Below are 21,518 nucleotides of genomic sequence, written 5' to 3'. Positions count from 1 at the left end.
GTGTATAATGCAACATGCTTTTTATTTCTCAAGAAGCTGTGCTGATTAAGTGTTGCACTGTTTGGAACAGATTTGTGATTGCTTTCCAGTTACTGCTTAGAGATCAAGGCGGGGGGAGGGAAACAAGTACATCCAGGTTGAACTGAATTTTCTTTTGTGTCCAATACTATCTATGATAGCTTATTTATCAACCTTAATAGATGACAGAAATGTTATAAATACTAGATTTTTGTGAGAGAGTAACTTCCACAAATTCTTGGGGTTCTTTGTAGAGATGATTTTTTTTTTTTAACATGGAATTGAGAAGTTACACAGACATTAGCTCCAAGAATTGTCTTCTTTTTTTTTCCAAAGGCTAAGTTCATCCTGGCCTTGCAAAAATTTTTAATTGCTGAGCAATTGTTGTTTGTTTATTAAACTGAGTTTTGTAAATCTGGGTTGTTTGAGAATTCTTAAGTATCTGGACCGTTAGTTTAAGCATAAGCCTTTATGAGAGAGTGAGGTTAAATACAGGTGAGTTTCTCTGTTGATGTGTGCCATTGGTAAACCCATTGCAAAAGGAATTTAGATGTGCTGTGGTGGAATGTGCAGCTCCCTTTTTATCCTGCTGATAATTATAGTCAATATCAACTCAATTTTTACTTCAAGAAAAGGTGGGCTTACATATTTCTTATATAATAACAGAATCACAGGGTGGGTAAAGTTGGAAGGGACCACAGTGGGTCATCTGGTCCAACCACCCCGCCCAAGCAGGGTCATCCTAGAGCACTTTGCACAGGATTGTATCCAGACATTTCTATAGGATCTCCAGTGAGGGAGACTCCACAGTCTCTCTGGGCAATCTGTTACAGTGCTCAGTCACTGGCACAGTAGAGAAGTTCTTCCTCATATTCAGGTGAAACTTCCTGTGCATCAGTTTCTGCCCATTGCCCTTGTCCTGTTCTTTGGCACCACCAAGAAAAGCCTGGATCCTTCCTCTTGGCACCCTCCCTTCAGATATTTTTATGCATTGATGAGGTCCCCACTCAGTTGTCTCTTCTCAAGGCTGAACAGGCCCAGCTCCCTCAGCCTTTCCTTATTAGAGAGAGATGCTCCACTCCCTTGGCATCTTTGTTGCCCTCCAAAGGACCTGTTCCAGGAGCTCCAAGTCTCTCTTGTACTGAGGAGCCCAGAAGTGGACACAGCACTCCAGATGTGGCCTCACCAGGATGGAGTAGAGGGGGCAGGATCACCTCCCCTGACCTGCTGGCAGTGTTCTTCCTAATGCACCCCGGGATACCACTGGCCTTCCAGCTGCCAGGGCATACTGCTGGCTCATGGACAGCTTGTTGCCCACCAGCACCCCCTCGTCCTTCTCCAAAGAGCTGCTTTCAAGTAGGTTGGCCCTTAGCCTATACCAGTTCCTGTGGCTCCATCTTCCCCAGATGCTGGACCCTGCATTTCCCTTCATTGAATTTCAGACAGTTCTTCTCTGCTCATTGCTCCAACCTCTTGAGGTCCTGCACAGCACTCCAGGGTATTGTCCACTCCTCCCAGCTTCATGTCATCAGTGAACTTGCTGAGGAGGCATCTATCTCTTCCATCCAAGTCACTGATGAACAAGTTAGACAATACTGTGCCCAGTATTGGACCTTGGGGGACACGACTAGTGACAGGTCTCCAACTAGACCTTGTGCCACTAATTACAACCCTCTAGGATCTGCCATTCAGCCAGTTCTCAATCCACCTCACTGTCCACTCATCCATTCCTCACTTCCTGAATTTACCTGTGAGGATATTGTGAGAGACAGTACCTAAAGTCTTGCTGAAGTCTAGGTAGACAATATCCATTTTCTTCCCTCATCCATCCAGGTAGTTGTTTCATCATAGAAGTCAATCAGGTTGGACAAGCATGATTTACCTTTACTGAATCCATGCTGACTATCCCTGATCCCCTTCTTGTCATCCATGAGGACAGAGATGATCTCCAGAATGAGGTGCTCCATCACCTTTCCTGGGACTGAGGTGAGGCTGACTGGCTGGAAGTTTCCTGGGCTCTCCTTCTTGTCTTTTTGAAGGCCAGGGGGACATTTGCTTTCTTCCAGTCCTCAGGCACCTCTCCTGATCACCAGGACTTCTCAAAGATGATCATGAGCTGCCTTGCTGTGGTGTCCGTCAGCTCTCTCAGCAGTCATGGATGCATCCCATCAGGGCCCATGGACTGGTGGATGTCAAGTCTGGCTAGGTGTTTTCTAACTCGGTGCTCCTTCACCAGGGGAGAGTCTTTACAATACTCCTTTACCCTTCTTGGTCTTCTCAGCCAGAGATTCCTGAGGACTGTTCTTGTTGGTGAAGACCAATGTGAAGAAGGCATTCAGTAACTCTTGCCTTCTCTGCTTCCTGCTTTCATTATAACTTCTGCCTTTCTGAGCATTATGACCTCTAAAGCAGACACCTTTACAAGTGATGAAGTATTATTCACAGAATCACTGAATATTCTGAGTTGGAAGGGACCCAAAAGGATCATGAAGTCCAACTCTTACGTGAATGGCCCATACGGGTATCGGACCCGCAATTGTGGCGTTATTGGCACCATGCTCTAATCATCTGAGCTAATCTCAGGGTCATTCTTTTAGCCTGTGGGAACCTGTCCTGGCGGAGACACTAATTTACCTCTAGTGGTTACAAGGAATATGCATCTCATGGGCTTTCAGATTCATAATGGAGTACTTTCTCTAGGGTGTGGAAATTCTATTCTTTTTTTTTTTCAGGTATATGCTAGCTGCATTTTTAAAATAATATTGCTTGCATTGTATATTTGTGACCTGAGAGTGTTTCTCCCCTTTAGATGGTGTGTGACCTTTACTTCTGATAAAATGGCAGCATGTGCTTTAGGAGATACATGTGCACTTTAGACTAAATGATGCCCAGGCTACTACAAGCAAAGAAGTGTTTTACTAAATTGTAAGAGCAATCTTGATATGACTGCAGTAAACTTGTAAAAGGGTATAGAAGAAGTACAGGAAAAGTTATTAGTTATCCTCTAATTTCAATGTTGCTCTGTCAGTAGCTAGTTTAAGCCATTTACAGGACCCATGAGGGACTTGAGATCTGTTGATCTGATAAACAGTTCTAGCTTTTTGACCCTTCTGAAGAACTCAGTTCCAGTAATCATCCCTTTCTTCCCCCTTTCCTTCCTTTGCTGAAGGTCATCACATTCCAGTTTCCTAGATGAAAGGATGTTACCAGAATCATTGCACAACTCCTATGCAAGAACAATTGGCAGGGTGGTGTCTGATCTGGCCTTTTTTATGGTCTTAAAAATGCAGCTGCATACTGCCAAAAAAGCCAGTTGCTGGAGAATTGCTGCAGTCCTGACAATTTTTCTAGGCCTACTGCAGTTGAGCAGTTGTGGACAAAGCTCTGAGCTTTGGAAGATGCTTGGGCTGGGAAGGGATTTAGAGGTCCTGTTTGAGTGCTCAAGCACTGTTTGGATTGTGAGTGGGATTAGCAATGGTACCTACTCGCTGCTGTTTCTAGCACTGCTTAGTTTGTCTTTGTGGTCCCAGAAAACATGGTGGAACTGTAGTAGCAGTTAACAGCTTGCTACACAGATGTGTAGCAGTGGGGCTGAACCAGCAAATGTTAGTAGAGCTGAACACTGGATATATGCTTGTTGCATAGTATTACAAACCCTATTCAATTAGCATGTGGCATCACTCTTCCAATTGCAGGATTTTATAGTGGAGGAGGAGACCAAATATCTTGACGTACAGAGAAGAGTAGTTGCACAGAACACAGGGAGAAAGGCAAGCAGAGGACAAGGAACCTGTGCTCAATTTTTGTTTGATTCCTGGTGCTTTGCTTCACCACGACGACAGTTCTCTTCAGATGGTAATGACGTGGTGGGTAGTGAGCAGATGCCACTGAATATGTTTTCAAGTTCTTGGTATATTATTGTAGCCACAAGTTTTTAAAGAAGTAATAATTTCATTAAATGACTTGATGGCTCTAGAGTGAAGTAAAAGCTGATAGACTTTTGAGACCCACAAACCTGAAGAAGGCAGGCATCTTCCAAATCTCTCAGTTGCTGTTAATAGGTGATTACATCTCTGTAGAGTACTGAAAGACTTGTTCTTGAGACTTGTTTACATTGCAAAGCACTCTTCAATCTATAAGGACAAATCTAGAATCATAACTTGTTTTTACTGGTAGGAGTTTAGGGAAGACTGTGAAGGGGTTGCCAGCTACAAATTAAGATTGCTCTGTAATCTTTAGTCTGGAAGGCTCTCAACAACATACAAGAGGGTGTGAATGTGTAGAGGGGAAAACCATAAAGGTGATGAAGTTCCTTCTGCTTCAGCTGTAAACTCCATGCTTTATGGGAACACAGAGAAGATGTATGTATGGCAAAAGCTGCATTCCTTGTCAGGGAGAGGGGCTGATCACAGCAGCTGTGTACTTTACCTTACTACTCCATAGTGGTGAAATCTGATTTGTATTTTGATGCGATTGTACATCACTGACCTGACATATCAGAAGTTGGTGCATTTCTCTGTAGGAGATGTGCAGATGCAGCTTTCTCAGAAGGTACCAAAATAGCTTCTTTTCTGCATGTAGTTTGCTGTGGACACTTGTGTGTTTATTGATTGCCTCAATATTAGAAATGCAAGTAGTGGCTTTTGGCCCACTATTTTTAGTATCTTGTAGTAAGCCTGGTTCTTTTAATTTTACTGAGTTTGTTTCTTTTCTTCAACTTCATTTTGCAGTCTGGGTTATTTAAAATGCTCAAATAATTGGTCTGAAAACATAAGAGAAAGCTGGGTCTGCAGCAGAGGATCTGATCTGATGTGAATAAATTAAAAATTTAGTTTTGTAAGTTCAAGAAGCCTTTGTGTTTTAGTGAAATCTTACTGCTTTTTGGGGAAGAGGAATTAAGTTTCTGGAGAAACTCTGGGGGAGAAAAGATTAAGAAATAATGCTGTTAATGGAAAAGAAGAGATGTCTTAAGTGGCAGTCAGTGCTATTAAAAATACCAGTTTCTACCCGCTAATGATAGGCCAAGTTTTGCAAACTTAACAGGTTTCACCCTTTTTTCTTATACTGTGCCTTTGATGGGATTTTGCTTTTGATTGTCTGGTTGTGGGTGGAATGTCTGATACTCTTGGTAGCAAATACTATATAGGTTCTTAAAATTACATTTGTTCTGGCCTGGAGCAGAGCTATGTGGGTGTTGGATGTTTCTTTGAGACCTGGCATTCCTTTTAGTTAATGACCTAATGTTATCTACAGCTTCAAAGGAAGACGATTATGTCTAGCAGCCACCTTCACTACATAGCATAGATCTGTGTGCTGTACATTTAATGGTTCAGTTTGTGAATCACCCGTCTGGGCAGGGCAGTGTTTGGGTAATCAATTACCCAGAAATATACTTTGTGGACCAGAGACAAGAAAGGTTAAGTGTTACTTATTATAGTCTCATCAATGGCATAGTGCTTAATCTCTTAAACACATTAGACTATTAGTTGATCAGAAATGCATTATGATCTGCTTAAGTGAGATGACGTGAACCTTTTTCTGGGCAATACAGAAATGTAGTACAGTGTGCTAGGCTAGAATTTAATTAACTGATAAATAGGTTGTTCTATGCATAGATCTGAACATCTGGAATATTTAAATTATACTAGCTGTCTAATGTCCTGTGTTCTAATTTTGACAAATATCAAAGTACCCCTACAGAAATGGCTGAATACATAATAAATTGGCTTGGCTGCTGCCACTTAAGTGAAGTGATCTGGATTATCAGAAGTAATCAGTTTAATTTAAACCTAGATCATTTTAACTGAGAAAGGTTAGGGAGCAGCCATGCGGTAGTTCAGCAAAGAGATCTAAAGAGGAAAGTAGTAATTTACAATAATACAAGCAAGCAGGATAAAACATGGTGAACAACCCCAGCTGATTCAGTAGGTTTTCCATTAATTATTCAAAGTGTAAGCAAACTCTTCTTCAAGATGCAGTTACTAGTGAATTCTGAGCAAACTTTGAATCTTATTTAAAAGCAGGTAACTGCCCTTTTTTTGCCAGGTACCTCTTGATTGAAAGAAAACCTGGTATGGAAAAACCAGGCAGTGCTTGGACTTGATAGTTGTGCTTGTCCTGGTCCATTCAGACTTGTCAGAAAATGCATGATTAATCTTGGTTACATAAAGGAGAAGAAACTGCACATCCCAATTTGCATTTGTTTTTAACGCTTCCATAAGCACAAGCGGACATTAATGTCTTGTACTTTAGTTTGAGGTCTTGTGTTGCAGTTACGGATGTGACTTACAACAGTTGAGTTCACAGTCTCACCTTCAATTCTTTTCTAGGGAGAGCACGTGTGCAGCAGCTAGCAGAGAACACGAGATATTTCAGGAGACGACTGAAAGAGATGGGCTTTATCATCTATGGAAATGAAGATTCCCCTGTTGTGCCTCTGATGCTGTACATGCCAGCAAAAATTGGGTACGTTTGACAGCATAACTTCTTACCCATCTTCTTTAAAGCTAGGTTGGTGTAAGAATATGAAGAGTTTTCTAAATATAAGAAAAGACCCGTTTGATTTTTGCTTTTATGAACATTACTGAGTGTTATAAAATATGGAAACTTCTGTAAGTGATCTTGAGAAAATTGAAGCTTGTAGCTTGGGGCATCAAGAAAGCACTTCAGGGAAGCAATTTTGCCTCTATGTGTCATGCTTTAAAGGTTGGGTTGTGTGTTTCCATTATATTTATATGTAAAGTTTATAAATGTGCTAAAGAGGAGCTAAAATTGAATGGAAACGAACATTAAAAGTCACTGGAAGAAGTCTTTCAACTAGCTCCTGGATCAGAAGGAGCCAGTATTTCCATTGATGAACTTTGAAAATTAAAAAAGGAAAAGCAGGGGGGCAAGACATGATGGGAGCCAACAACATGTATTTAATGAATCCCAAGTTTTTAAGAAGTCCAGATTTAATCACTCGGGTATTGGTATTGTAAATACTAAAACAACTGTAGCACATAGGTTTATAAATGCTTGCTGATTTGTGTGGTGCTGTGTGAATAATTAAGGCTAAAATTCTGCAAGGAGGCTATATAATGTATATATTAAAAATTTGTGCAACATAAACAAAAACCTGATTTCAAGGACAGCTTGGCTTTGATTGCTACTTTTTAGTGTCTGTGTAATGCAGTGCTCAATCAACACTTTCAAATTTGGAAAACATAATTTCATTTTAAGCTGTGCTGAGCATCTCTAGTGCTTTACTAGCTCAGGCTTCAGTCTGGCACTTTTTACAGAGCTAGATACAGTTGTTCTCCACCCTTCTCAGTGTAACACAGTTTTAAAAGGCCTGTTACCTTTATGGGTGCTGCACAGTACATGTCCCACACACTGAGGCAGCTGTTTCTGCTGCCCAGTTTCTCTACCAAGCAGTACAATCTTTTCCTTGGAAATATTCATGGAAATATTTATTAGCTGAGCAGTTGGGCCAGTATCTTACTTTAAATGAGCAAGAACAGAGAGCATCAGATTTACTTGATCCTTTCTTTGTCCCTTGTAGCCTGTTTTTAAAATAGTTTGAGAGTACTAAATGGATACAAAATGAAGTGTATCAGGAGGCACATATTTGTAAGGAAAATAGTTGTGGAAGAAAATTTAAAAACCTATTAAAAGAATGTTATTTTTATATGTCCTTATAAGCTTCTTAAGTTCATTGCTACTTCTCACAACAAGGTCAGTTCAAAAAGGATTAACCTTTTCCTGTGGCCTGTAGAAACACCCAGAACCGCACTGCCATTACAGATAGGATCAAGATCTTTGTGCCTCTCATTGATTGCATAAGTCACAGCCACTACTTTCTTTAATCTCCTTAAGAAATGGTTTTGTTGAAGGTAGTGTGTGACAGTTGTATGATATTTTTGCACCTTCCTTAAAAATATTAGGTATCATATTAGATGATCTCAATTTACTGTGGTGATTGTGGTTCCCGTGATACTTATGAAGTGGTACATTCTGTGATGCAATAATGTACTTTAATCAAATTAAATTCATGAAAACAAAACATCTTGAAATTGCAGAAACATCCACTTTGGGGCATTGCAACATGAGGGATTCCTTTGTATAGTCAAACTTCTGAGCCAAAATCACTGTTTCCTATTGGAAGGATTTCCAAGCTTAGGTTACAAATCCATTTAGAAACAGCCTGCTAAAAGACCAGTCTCTGCCACATACAATCTTTCATCTTTGTTAGAACTTAATACACTGAAACCTTTTGAGAAGGACCACCTTGGGATTGAATTTAAAAAAGGCTTTTGTGCATAAGCATTTCTGCCTCTAAAAAGAAAGCACCAGAAGCTCCAAACTGTGGTCTGACAGCCTTGCCTCAACAAAGGCCTGTATGGGTTACCATATTGAGTCCTTCATGCTTCTGCTTTGCCACCACTGGAATAATTGTGACAATCTCGTTCTCTCTGGCAGTGCGTTTGGGCGTGAGATGCTGAAGCGGAACATCGGTGTTGTGGTTGTGGGCTTCCCTGCCACCCCCATCATCGAGTCCAGAGCCAGATTCTGTTTGTCTGCAGCTCATACCAAAGAGATGCTTGATACAGTAAGTGTCTCATCTTGTCTTCCTCCTGCTCATGCCTGCTAATAAACAGATACAACAGTTGTCTGGATTTTGTACACTGGTTCAATGTTTGGTAGGCAAACTAGCTGAACCTAATATTCAAAGCCCTTTGTAGTAGGGCTGGCAATGACTCCATCTCTTTCCTTGCTTCAGTAGTGCAGAATGGCTGCTTAGACTAAATCTCAGAGCTTTTCTTGTCCTGTTTTAAAAGGAGACAGTCTCATTCCTATGAGACAATGCTTTTTCCCTTCTTTAAAGGCTGTACCTTGCATTGAACTAGTTAGAAAGAAACATTCTGCATCTTCTGACCCTAGATGCTAATGGTAAGAAAAAAAATAAAAAGGCCTGAGATCTTCCAAAACATTTATATTCCTCTCAAAAGGAAGCACTAGTGAGAATTTTTATTCCAAAGATTACTATTCCTGTTCTTGTTTAAAGCTGCAGAGCACTGTATCTTAAATGAACCAATCCTAGGGAGTCTGTGCCACATGCAATGCCTTACTTACTCTTACCAGCACTTCCAGAGGGAATGGAAGTCCCCTCAAAGGAGGCCTGCATCACAGTTAGGAGATGCTGCCTTCAAAAAGTAAGGATGGTGGTTACTCTCGGACTAATAGAGTTGAAAGAGGATTATATGAATAAGCCTGACATACTGAGAATAGTCTTGGTGTGGTAGCTACATTCAATTTTGAGTCTTCTGAATAATCTTTTTTGATGGACATGTGTACATGGGCTGTCTTACGCACTGCCAAAGTTCTGCATTGCACATTTTTCCCCACTTTGAGGGTCTGTGACTTAGAATATAAACTAGGTTAAGTAATGAATTTGGACTTCATGAGACTAGACTCTGTCCTGTTCAGAGACCTACTTGAAAGAATCCCATAGGATACAGCCTCAAAGAGCAGAGATGTCCAGGACAGCTAGTTGATTTTTCCTCCCCACTCCTTCCCTGAAGAATGATCTATCCTGACTTAAAGGAGAGTGAATGTGGTGGGAAGCCTGCATGGATAAATAAACTGACAAAAATATATAATGAAAGTGTGTAAGAGGTGCAAGCAGGGGCAGGTGACTGAGGAAGAATGGAGACACAGTCCTGAGCATGCAGGGATGGGGTCAGGAAAGCTAAAGCCTGCCTGGAACTCAGTCTGTTAAAGGACATGAAATGCAGCAGGCAGAGCTTTTATGGGGGTATTAGTAGCAAAAGAAAGAGTAGAGAAAATGTGGAGGACTGCTGCTGAATGGCACAGGGAATCAGGTGACAAATGCATGCAAGAGGCAAGGGTACTCAGTGCCTTTGTTGTCTCAGTCTCCTGGTGAGACTTCAGGAATCCTGAGACCATGAGATTTGTGGAAAAGTATGGAGCAGTAAGGACTTACCTTTGGTGTGAAGGAGGCTCCAATAACGGCACATTTAAACAAAATCAACATGCACAAGTCCATAGGACCTGATGAGCTGCATCCACAAGTGTTGAGGGAGCTGGTTGTCACTGCAAGGCCGTTCTTGATTATCATCTTTGGAGGAAGAGTTTGTGGTGGTTGGGGGAGGCTCCTGAGGACTGGAAGATGGCAAATGCCACCTTCGTCTTGAAGAAGGGCAAAAAAATCTGGGGAACTGCAGGTTGAAAAGCCTTGCCTTTGTCACTGTTATACCAAGAATGACACAGTCCAGGATCAGGTTCAAAGGCCAGAAGTGGCTATATTTAATTTTATAAATCAGCTTCTATAGCTTTGTTCGCAAGAGTGGCGTAACACCCATTTCCAAAATATTTTTCCCAGTGTGGGAAACAAAGACACAAACAGCTTGCACCTGCAATATAGTTTACAAAACCTCAAACCGTTTTCCCAGCTAGTTAGCGTGAGAACGGAGACTTTCCGCAGGCGGCTGTGAAAAATAGGAAAATCTCTCTGCCAGCCCTTTCAACATCTACACACCTTTATATTGAGAAGATTGTGGAGAAAAAAAATCTTGAAACTATTTTTGAACATTTTGTGGACAACATGATTGAGAGTGGTCACGGAGTTAGGAAAGGGAAATCGTGCCCAATGTCCAAATATGATCAGGTGGGAACACTTCAATATGTGAACAGCAAATGGGACATATGACAGATATTTACTAATGTCTTGTAAAAAAATACAGACTCAACCTTTTCACTCTTTGCTGCTGCAGAACTTACATAAAAATCAACAGCTTCAAATGGCACACTTTTTAATTTTTGATAGGAAAATTAGTAAGGCAGTGAGTGATGTGAGCAGTTTCATAATGTATGTTTAGTGTCATTGAGTAGTATTAACCTGCTGTGTATCTGTGGTGCTGTACTTGCTGCTCCTGAGCTGTTCCTGCCTTGTGAGAGATTCCCTAACACAACACTCCAACAACAGACTGCTTAAGGAGTTCCTTCCCAGCTACTTGTTCTGCTACTCTTGCCTTAATCATCTCAATTCAGTTTTCTGTTCCAAGTAAAGGTTTTGAACCAGTATGTTCAGAGAAGACCCTCTCCTTCGCTTCCTTTCCCCATGTATAAAATGAATAGTATCAGACTTGGCTCAGAGCATGGTAATAGACCATTCATTGACACAAATGAGGGAGCAGTAACTTCTGCACAGGTGGGCATGGAGTGGGGATGAATGGATAAGAGGTGGGAGGAAGGAAAATAAAGAAAACTGAAGTCTCTGAAGTCATACTGCTGCAAATTGAGCTAAAACTGAAACCATACAAACTTGATGTGAGGGCACTACGTGAGCAATCATGCAATTTTACAGTTGGTTAGGTTCTTGATCTTCTCTTTTAGTGACTAGCTGGGGCCTTTGCCATAATAAGCTGCTTTTGTAGGGTCTGTATAAGTACCACACTTGTTCTCTTCCAAAATCTATCTGTAACTTTTATTACTCTGCTTTAAAAGCCTCTTTTCCTGTCAATTCTTACTGCATTTTCCAAAAAATGTTTCAAATTTTGTGCATTTAACATAAGACTCATTGCTAGAGTACCTCTGTGAGTGTTAAATGTACTAAATTGAGGAAATGCTTGTTCAATATATTAGAGCTTGTCTGCCTAAGAAAATTAATCCAGAGCAAAATGAGGTGTGAATTTTGAAGTGAATGAAGAAATCCTGATTTAGCTCAGTATGTAGAGGCTTTGTTCCAAGTTAGTGTAACCCCCTTTAAGGTTCAAAATAGCTGCATGCTCAAAACCCAGAGCATTGGCAAGAGAAGTTAATAAGGAGCAAGTGTTTTTGTCAGTGACTTTGTGCTGTGTTTTCTTGTGATGCAGTGAAAGGGGATTGATTTCAGGCAGCTAATCATTAAGGCAACCCTCAGATCTAATCCCTCTGCTAACTGTGGCAACAATATCCAGGAAGAGGAAGAACTAAAATGAATGGACTTGGGGAGAGCTGGCAGACAGCTTCTTCAAGTCAGTGACAGAGCATAACTTGGTATCCCATCTGTGTATTCATGGCTGCTAACCAGGGCTCTTGTGGTATTTTTTAAAAGAAAACTTACCCAGGTTTGAAGCATAGGGAGGAGAAGCTTGTCTTGCAAATGGTGATATTTGTAATGCTTCCTTGTTCTTATTGAATACACCCACATGATGAGGAACAGTTCTTAGTTACAACTTTAACTGTTCTATGTAAATAAAACTTCCTTGCCTAAAAATATTTGGCTTAGGATCAGAGTGAAGTCCCTCATAACCTGCATCCCTGTGGGCTGTGCTTTCTTTTCAGTGATGAAAAATATATTGCACTCTCCTAAAGTCAGAGTACACCAATGCCATTTCCTTTGTAGTCTTTGCTGGTCACATGGCTCTTTTTGTTTTAAATTAATAAAATCCTAAATCTGCATTCAAGAATAACAGTTAACATACTCTTTCAACAGAAATTCAGCTTTAAATTGCTTCCATATGGGATCTTTACTTAAAGCTCTAGCAGACTGTGCCCACGCTTTTGTTTTGTTTTGTTTTACCGAGGTCCAACTTCTGGGTTTGTCATTCCCTGAGATTTTAGAGTGCAGAGGGTTTTGCTGCCAGATATAACAAGCATGAAGGGCCGTTGTTTAAAGAAACAAAAACTTGAACTATCCGTCTAGGAAGAAAAAACATGTAGAGGTATCAATGCCCATCTGCCAACTGTCCTCAAGAGACAAGCATTTGACCCAGATTGGAGCATTAATGCTGAATTAGTGACATTCTGAAGCAATGCTGAATGTACCTATCTCAAATAAATGTAGTACAATTCAAGGCAGCAAAAAATGCCAACCTTTGAATCCAAAAAATCACATTGGACTTGGAAGTGATCTTCTGAATTCATTTTTTGTCCCGTGCCTATATAAAATAACTGGCATCACATGCTATTGCAGATTTGTTTGCAGCAACTGATTTTGTACTTTGCTCTGTAGAGAAATGAAGTTTAGGATTTGGCTTTGAACAGAACTCATTGTGGACAGTGTCTTATCAGAGATTGCAACATAATGGAAGCATGATTAACTGAGCTGGGACTTTCCTCATTTCTTACACAAGCAGATGTTTGATCTCTGGTAAACTTCATAATATTTGAGTTCAGGTCAAAATGGTGAAAGGTTGTGCTAATTCAGTAGCAGTGTTCTGGGTCATCAATCGCTTGAGTGTGGCCTTTGTGGCAACCTCAGTGGGCCTTGCTTTCCAAGGAGAAAATGCTTGGGGTCCTACCCAGAATAACTTTTTCTTTCCTTGGATTGTCTGGCAAAAATCTCCTGTGCCATGTAGTTTATGATACATAGCTTTCATCTCTAATTGTATATGGCCAGTGCAAATTAACCAAATGTAGATAACACAAATGCATCTATAGAACTTGTTAGCTCACTATTGTAGTTTGTCTTCACTATTTTGCAATTTAAAAAATGTGGTAGATCAGGTATGCTAACACAGGTTGTTTTCAAACTGAATGATACATAAAGAGGAGCCAAACCTCCATGTACATTTTCTTCTACTTCAGCTTCATTATCTCCAGGAAGGGAAGAACATTATTCTCTGTTTTTCTATCTGTAAATAGTCATGGGGTTTGCTGGATGTTATGATCCTGTTTTGGAACTGGAATAGTCAGGTGGATGCATAGGCAGTCTCAGTTAAGTGACCAGTGCTGTTTACGTGGTCTCAAAATTTCTGAATGCTAAAATAAAAAAAAAAAAATCCTATGCACTTCTGAAGGTACCGGCTTCTAGCACAATAAAATCTCAAGTAAAATGGCTGTCAGAGTAGTCTGCAGGCATGCAAAAAGGAAGATGTGCTGATAACTTGCATCTGTCTCCTCTGCTGATCTACTGTGGTCTCTTTGTCAGGCTTTAAAAGAAATCAATGAAGTTGGGGACCTTTTGCAACTGAAATATTCCCGTCGCCGTTTGGTACCTCTCTTGGACCGGCCGTTTGACGAGACAACATACGAAGAAACAGAAGACTGAACTCCCTCCATGTGCCTCAGTGGGAGGGACACACCCCATGGGACACTCTGTGGCACACAGGCCACAGCATCCATGAACAACACACTTAGGACTGCTTAGTATAAAAGACATTTCCTCACAATACTGAAGTGGCCACATCAGCTCCAAATGGCATTTTGTAAATAGGGAGAGGAGAAAAAAAATTCTTTGATTCCCGTGTCTTCAGGGTCTGGCCCTAGAGGTGCTTGGCTTTATTTTTGTCTTGTTGCTTTTTTTTTATTTATTTGTCTCAATGAGTTCACAGCAACCCAAGTTGGCTGTGGCTGATTAGTTCAGACTTTGTATGCACCATTAGCCTCCCAAATGCTGGCTGAGATGTTGTGAGCATGTGTGATGCTGGCATGGCAGCATTTTCAGTGTCACTGCTAGGTGTCTGATCTTCCCAATAATGAATGAGCTGACCTGTCTGTTTTTGGAGACTTCCTAGAGAAACTGTTGATTGCTAACTTTGACATATTTAACAAGATGGATAATCAACCAAAGTAGTTTTTTTCATTTGTAGTTACTTATGTTTAAAACTTGAATTTAGCCTTTTTAAAATAAATGTGTTGTTGACATGTTGCTGACAGGACCATTGTTCCCAAACATTATTTAGTTTTGTAAGCCACAGGCAGAAGGACTTCTGGAACTGTAGCCTCTTTTCCTTCCCAGTATGGATACCAGATTGTCTCCTGGTTTTGACACTAATTGTCCCCTTGATAGAGGGTAAGTGATGGAGAGGGGTTTGTTTTGTTTTGTTTTTAATACTTCTGTTTAAAAAAAAGGAAAAATACAGATTGTGTTTGTGTTGCTTTCTCATCCTCAGGTTAGTTTCTCTTGCTTTAGAATTATCATAAAGTCATGAACAAGTCACTGCTAAGTTCTAGGAGGGTGCTCTTGGGTGCGAGTAAACTAGAGCAAGTCTTGTGCTTATTCTTAAGTCTGTGAAAGACTGCTGCCTTTTGCCATGCTAACTCACTGTTTCTTGTCATCCATGAGGTGTTCTTCACTGGCCCTGTTACATGTACGGACAACCTGAATCTTGTAATCATACATTACATTTTGGCTAGCCAGCAAAGTCTCCAATGGCAGCTGCATGTCTGTAGGCCTTCCCTGAAGAGAGAAAATGTCCTCACAATTGCATTTAGTTTGACATCTTTATTCTTTTGTACTTCTGTTACTGATCAACACTGCTCAAATGAGTGTTTATTGAGCCAGTTGCTGTTTGGAGTCTTTATTTGTAAGTTTCATACTGTCCCTCTGTTTAAAATAGATGCCTTTGCTCTAACACACCTTATGGTTGCTACTTAGTCTTTACATCTTGAATTCTTTCAGAGAACAGAATGGATCAACAAAAAGGTACCAAAAATTTTAAATAGGAGTCAATTGCAGTATAGTTTCTGTATTTTCTACTTAGACATATATGATTTCTGCAAAGATAGTAAAATGTTAACATTGTGTCAATTGGTTTGGGACAGCTCTTCAGTTTGGGTTAGCAAGATGCTTTTTGCAGGTGACTGAGGTTTTAGAAACTGACTCATCACCATCATCATACTAAAGCAGAGGGCAGCTCAAAGCTCTTTGTGTGGTGCTGAAAAAAAAATCATTCTTTTAAAGTTCTTTTACGTTCACTCTGCAACTAACAAGGAAGGAGTGCTTTGGCCACTAGAACCAAGTAGTTCTGCAAATACATCTGGTGATTTAAAGCAGAATTGGCTTCTATTTAATAGAGTATCTAACTTCATGCATTTATAGATCTTGTTCCATTTTAATGTAATGGAACTTCAAAACACTGGTTCATTTTTTTACCATTGAATTTCAGAAATTTAATTATATGAGAAGAACTGAAATTGACTTTTTGAAAATAGGTCCAAATAACTATTTCTGTCTTAGTCCATTAATGTTGGTTGGCTCCTCTTCTGGAGCTGTGTGTGTGCAGAGTTTGGGGAGTCTGTATGTGCGGCTTGGATAGCTTTGAAATAGTCTCACATGTTCAGCCACAGAGTGAACAAACCTCAGTTAGCTGAGCTTTCTCGCCTGTGTTCTGCCCAGGGCTAGCTCTAACATTCCAGCAGATGACCTGCTTTCTCACTTCAAGAAGCTTTACCTCAAAGAATTATTGATTTTTTTTCTCTCTGGATTGTACTAGGGAACAAAAGGAAGTTAGTACAGGAAGCCCTGACTTCAGCCCTGATCCTATTAGCCTGATCATGGAATGGTTTAAGAGCAGACAAATCTGACCAGTTTAAAGGCTTGGGTCAGTAGGTAGCTGTTTTTAAGCATTCACAAATGTACAGTGTGTTTGTCTGCTGTGTAGTCAAGTCAGTTTGAAAACTGTGATGTATTAGGTTAGAAGTGGGTTATCATAGATTCTACAAGTCTTGAATCTTAACCTTGTCTCTGGGAATCAGTTTTAGAGCAGCTTGTCTTTGGAAGGGAGAAAAGCATCTGGAAAAATCTTCATAATATTGATAAATCCTGTGTAATACTTCTGAAATGGTCAGTGTTTAAGAATTACTAGTGTCCATTTGGTTTCTAGTTGCACTTGTTGAGGAAATTGTGTTCAAGCTTCTGCCTTTTCGTATCTTTCTGCTGTGTCACACTGTCTGCATATAACTTTGAATTTTGGGTTGCAAAGACACTTCAGAAATAACTCTGGCAGTTAACTTGGTTACATTTCAGCCTTGTCATATCCTTTTTGGGAAGCAAATCCCCCCACTTCTCTCTGAGGCCTTTTGTTTAAAAGAACCTGTTTTGCCAAAGTCTGGTAAAAATAATGAAACCTGTTGAAACTGCTTCTGAAAAAGTAAGAGTTACAAGGCCAAGATTTCATGCTTTTAATTCAGTAATTCACTGAGCTTGAAAGCCAGGAAAACCTTTTTGCATCTACTAAAAAATCTCCAATACTGGTTTGTGCTAGGCAAACCTACAGCATGTATGCTGTCACGGTATGTCTAGGATGGATTGCTGCTTTGATATTTATGTACTGACCAGAAATCTGTCTCCTTTTTCTCCTGGCAGTAGAAATGAATGAAAGAACCAATCTTGAGAGATCACAAAGGAAGAAAAGCTGCTTAAGAAATAAGACTTCAGTCCCTGCCAACTTTTCAGAGACATTCTAATTGAAAATGACTCCTGGTATTTCTTAAGAGATGCAAAATTCAAAAGAAAATGAAGGCTGCTTTTGAACAAAGGATTTTGCCCTGTACTGTATATTGGCTAAACTTACTCATAAATATACAATAGTTACCATCTCAGTAGCTCTCTGAAGAACTTAGCAAGCAAGTTGTTGCCTCTGTTGAGCAGAGTGGAGAGTTTAGAACCATTACTGTTTTTAAGGCTAATAGCTATATTCTTTCACTCCTAAGAAAATTGAGAAGCTCCTATTACTGAGCATCAGCAAAGAGTGGGAGATGTGCTTCTTGTTAGAAATGGGCCTTCTCAAGCAGACCTTTGTCTTAAGGAGCCTGATGCATAGTTTTCCTTTCATTCTTTGGCAGAGAAGAAACTAATTTTTTTGTGTCAAAATATTCAGGGCTTTCATTTTTATTTTTTACACAACACAAACTTTTGTATAGTATGTATATGGTATATTTAACTCTTTAGTTGCTGTATCTTTTCCCTTCTAAGTAGCATCCTTAATGAAGAGTTCTGGTTCTTGAGTTACAGGTGTAGTGTGCTTCTGCTTTAGGCAAAGACTCAGGAGCAAGCTGACCAAACATCTTTCTGTGATGAAGTCATTCAGTGAAGGAATTGCATTATCCATCCTCCTCTTGCTGTTTCCTCTAAGAGTGCAGATGTGGTACTCACTATCAGAGCTGCACCTTCACAAAGAACAGGCAGGGGAAGTGTGCCCATATACTCAGCAACTCTGTGCTGTGTGGATGAAGGACTGATACAGCAGAGAAGGAGAAAAGGGGTAGCTAATCATCACTTATTTTCAGCTGTACAGGGATCTTTCATGTGTACTTGAACAAGTATCCCTAAATCAGGAATGCAGCTTTCAGTGCCTAAATGGACACTCCTCTAAAACTTTTCCACACCAAGTAAATACTTCTCCTTCTCTGCAAATTTTGATTTCTTTACCTCTGAAAAGCATTTGGCTTACAGCTGTTTGCTCGTTCAAAATCCATGTTACCTGTTCAGGGAGATCATAGGAGAGGCTGGAGGAAAGTGTGAGCATGACTCTTCATTTCATCTAAGAGAACACCTTGCAGCATTGGATTTGGAGCACAATGCATGAGCCCCCCTGCTGCATCACAGAGAAGGAAACTTGTGGAAATGTATCCCAATATACAATGCTCAGTCAGAATTTATGCAGTTTATATATATTATTTTTACAGTTTATATTTAGCCTATGAAAGTGTCAAGCATGGTGTGGGTGGCACCTTCTGCATGGAGATTTGAGGCACCTGCAGTCTGTTCTGTTTTAGCACTAGTGAAGTCCTGAGCTGTTCAGGAATGCTTAGTATGACCCCTCAGCAGGTGCATTGTTGGCTTTGGTGCTGGACCTGACACCCAAGTGGCATTGGACCCCTACTTGGGAAAAGCACTGGGAGTCATTTGACCTGCGTAACCTGAACATGGTTTTAAAAGAAAAAAAACAATCTCTGATGCCATTTGGATGGCTTTGTATTCCTGAAAACATCCCCAGCCTTCCAGTTGTTCACCTGTTCAAGGATTCAGACATCATACTAGAGCACAAACATGAAGTGTTTGTGTGAAGTATTGTGCTTTACCTTTCACTAAAAAGAAAAGCATTTGCTGCAGACATTGGAGCTGCTGTGTTCATATCCCCAAAAGGGGCTGGGTGAAGCAGATGATGACTGTGGTGTGTGTTGAAGGCCTTAAACTGTGATTCTTGGTATGAAGAATTGAAATTAAGACTGGCCTTGAAGAATGCAGTGGATTTTAACCCATGGAAGAATACTCTGTGCTCTTAGTTAAGCAGTTATGTACTGCTATTTTCTTGGGAGGGAGAGGTTTAAAACTCAATTTGTGTGTGACCCTGGCTAGCAGCTGTTTAAGGAGATATCTCCACGTGGGAGCCAGAAGTAGTTGCAGTTCTCTGCACTGATGTTCCTGTGTAGCTTACATGGTTCCTGTGTAGTTCCATCGGTAATTTGTTCCTGGGCTGCTGAAAGTGGGAAACTTATTGAGAGGGTCAGGGTCTTCAGAACCAGTGGCAGCTAGCAAATTCATTTCCTCAACAGTAGGTGAACAGGTCTCACATGAATATGCCAAGGGTTGGTGCCGTTGTAAAGATACCCACAGTGAGGTGAAACATGCACCAAACCCATCTGACCGTTGTAAACATTCTTCTTTTTTTGCCAAAGCTCATCCCATTCAGACAGTATTTCTGCTACCCCCTAATGGTATATTAAGTTTAATGCATCTCTGGCCTCCCAATATCAACTTCAGACCCATTTGAGAGAGAACAGAGGAATGCTGGAGCCTGAGGCTTTAGGCTAGCAGCCCTAAAGCCAATGGTGGCCCACATTTCCACAAGCCCTGGGCAGAATTACCAAGTCACAGCATTTCATCTTAAATTGCACTGTATTCTTATGCCTCTGTGTTGCTATAATGTACATATATATTGGATTTTTTTGTAGATAAGACATTTTAGATAAAATTTTTAAATGGGCTCCCCCCAAAGATATTTTATGCCAGATGTCTAACTTTTTTTACACTTGTGATTAACATGAATATGGATGCTCTGTGGGCAGGGAAAAAGATAAATGAATGGTACATTGGCTTTAAAAAGGTAACAATGCATGTTTTAAAAAAAAACACTGGAGAAAAAAAATGGGAAAAAAATTCATTCAAATATATTCTATGTTCTGCATAATAAAGACTTTAAAAAAACACTATATTGTGGGTTTGGTGCTTTTTTTCTTAATGAGGCTTTTCCCTATTAAGGAGACCGAACCCTCTTCCTCTTTCTTCCCAGTCCCTCTCCTACCCACCCCCAAAATAAAAACCTCAAAAAAATTCAACACACGAGTTTCATACTGGAATGACTGGATAAAACCATAGCCTGTTTGTGAGCTGAGACAGATCATTGTTTCCTTCTGGCCTTGTACTCCAGAGCCAGGAAACCTTGCATGTGAGATGGATGCTTAGCTGGTTTTTGGCAGTCTCCAGTCCATCGTACAGCAGCAGCTTTGATGAGCAGTCTAGAAAAGCCACTTCTGTTGCGGAGAGACGCCTGCAGTGGTAGCTGCTGTTCCTGATGTGCAGCACTCCCACGATGAGTGCCCGTTCTGTAGCTCGTTGCTGGCCCCAAAATGCTGCTGTGCTTGAAAACCAGGCTGCTACCCTTGGGTGCTGTTAGAGTGTCAGGCTGCTCTCAGCTGTCATGCTGCTAATGAGATGTTTGAAAAGGCTTCTTGATCCATTTCGCAGGGGATTCTTGACCTCACATCTGTCTTGCCGTCTGTGTCTTGTTTTAAACATTTCTTTCCATGCCCTAGGTCTGCATAAACCACATGTTGGCATTTGAAAAGGAGGTGCAGGTCCTGATTTTAGCTGGGTACACAAATGGGCCCAGGTGATTTGCAGCTTTGTGCTAAGGCTGCTGTAGAAATGTTGGGTTTTCCCTTCCAGGTCTCCCTTTTTTGGACCGTGCCAGCACTGGCACTTTTCATGAGCGGGCTGCAAAACCTCCTTTCAGTGTCCTTCCCTAATAATTTTTTTCATAATCCTTTCCCTAATTTTGTTCCCAGGCTCATGAACGCCTGTGGAGATCCTGGAAAAGATATTCTCTAGACCCCAAGTAAACAGCCACTCCACGTTTCCAAGAGGCCTTAAGGACTGGATAAGATGCTGCCGGCGCAGAAGAGAGCAGATCACGGAATAAAGACTTTTTTTGAGCGGTAGAAACTCTCCCGCAATTCGGGAACAGCCAGGGCTTTCACCGGGGAGCACAGAGCCCCGTTTTTGCCTGTCGCGGGCCAGCCCCGGGACGGGGGAGCCCGTCCCTCCCACCCGCAGAGCGGCCCCAGCCCTGGCGCTCGGAGGAAGGGGGAAAAGGGCGGCTTTTGCAAGCTCTTTTCCCCGGGGGCGCGGCGGGAGGCTCGGAACCCCCTGCCCGACCGCGTCCCTGCTCCCGCCCCTCCGTCCAGGGCACCTCCATCCTCCCGCCTCGTGCGGCCGGGCCGGAGCCGCTGGGGCCCGCGGCCGCCCCGCCCCGCCGGGAGGGCGCTGCAGCGGCGGGGCTGCCCCGGCGGGAAGCACCCGGTGCCGCGGAGCTTGTACGAGGCCGGCGCCGCCGAGGCGCGGAACAAAGAGCCCCGGGCCGGCCTCGCCGGAGGGGCAGCGCCCTGCGGGCACCGCCGGGTGGAGGGGGCGGTGGCCGCCCCGGCCATGCAGCTGCCGGCAGGGGAGGAGCGGAGCGGGCGGTGGCGCCCCGGAGGGGGCAGCGCCCGGAGGGAGAGGGGGGAGGTCT

At 41.6% G+C, this 21,518-nt stretch overlaps 1 protein-coding gene across 1 annotated transcript in view; it reads left to right on the top strand.

The window, feature by feature from the left end:
* SPTLC2 (serine palmitoyltransferase long chain base subunit 2) overlaps positions 1-19,941 on the top strand; it is an 80,319-nt gene extending 60,378 nt beyond the window's left edge. Inside the window, exons 10-12 of the mRNA XM_042047174.1 lie at positions 6,348-6,483; positions 8,479-8,608; positions 13,934-19,941. Coding sequence (XP_041903108.1) covers positions 6,348-6,483; positions 8,479-8,608; positions 13,934-14,053 — 386 coding nt within the window. The 3' untranslated portion in view covers positions 14,054-19,941. The remainder of the gene's footprint in view (positions 1-6,347; positions 6,484-8,478; positions 8,609-13,933) is intronic.
* The last annotated feature ends 1,577 nt before the right edge of the window (positions 19,942-21,518 follow it).

This window comes from Corvus kubaryi, unplaced genomic scaffold (assembly GCF_017639235.1).
Source record: "Corvus kubaryi isolate FWS band 111438036 unplaced genomic scaffold, C.kubaryi_AGA036_p1.0 66, whole genome shotgun sequence".
NCBI lineage: Eukaryota > Metazoa > Chordata > Aves > Passeriformes > Corvidae > Corvus > Corvus kubaryi.
This window is presented reverse-complemented; position numbering and strand designations above follow the sequence as displayed.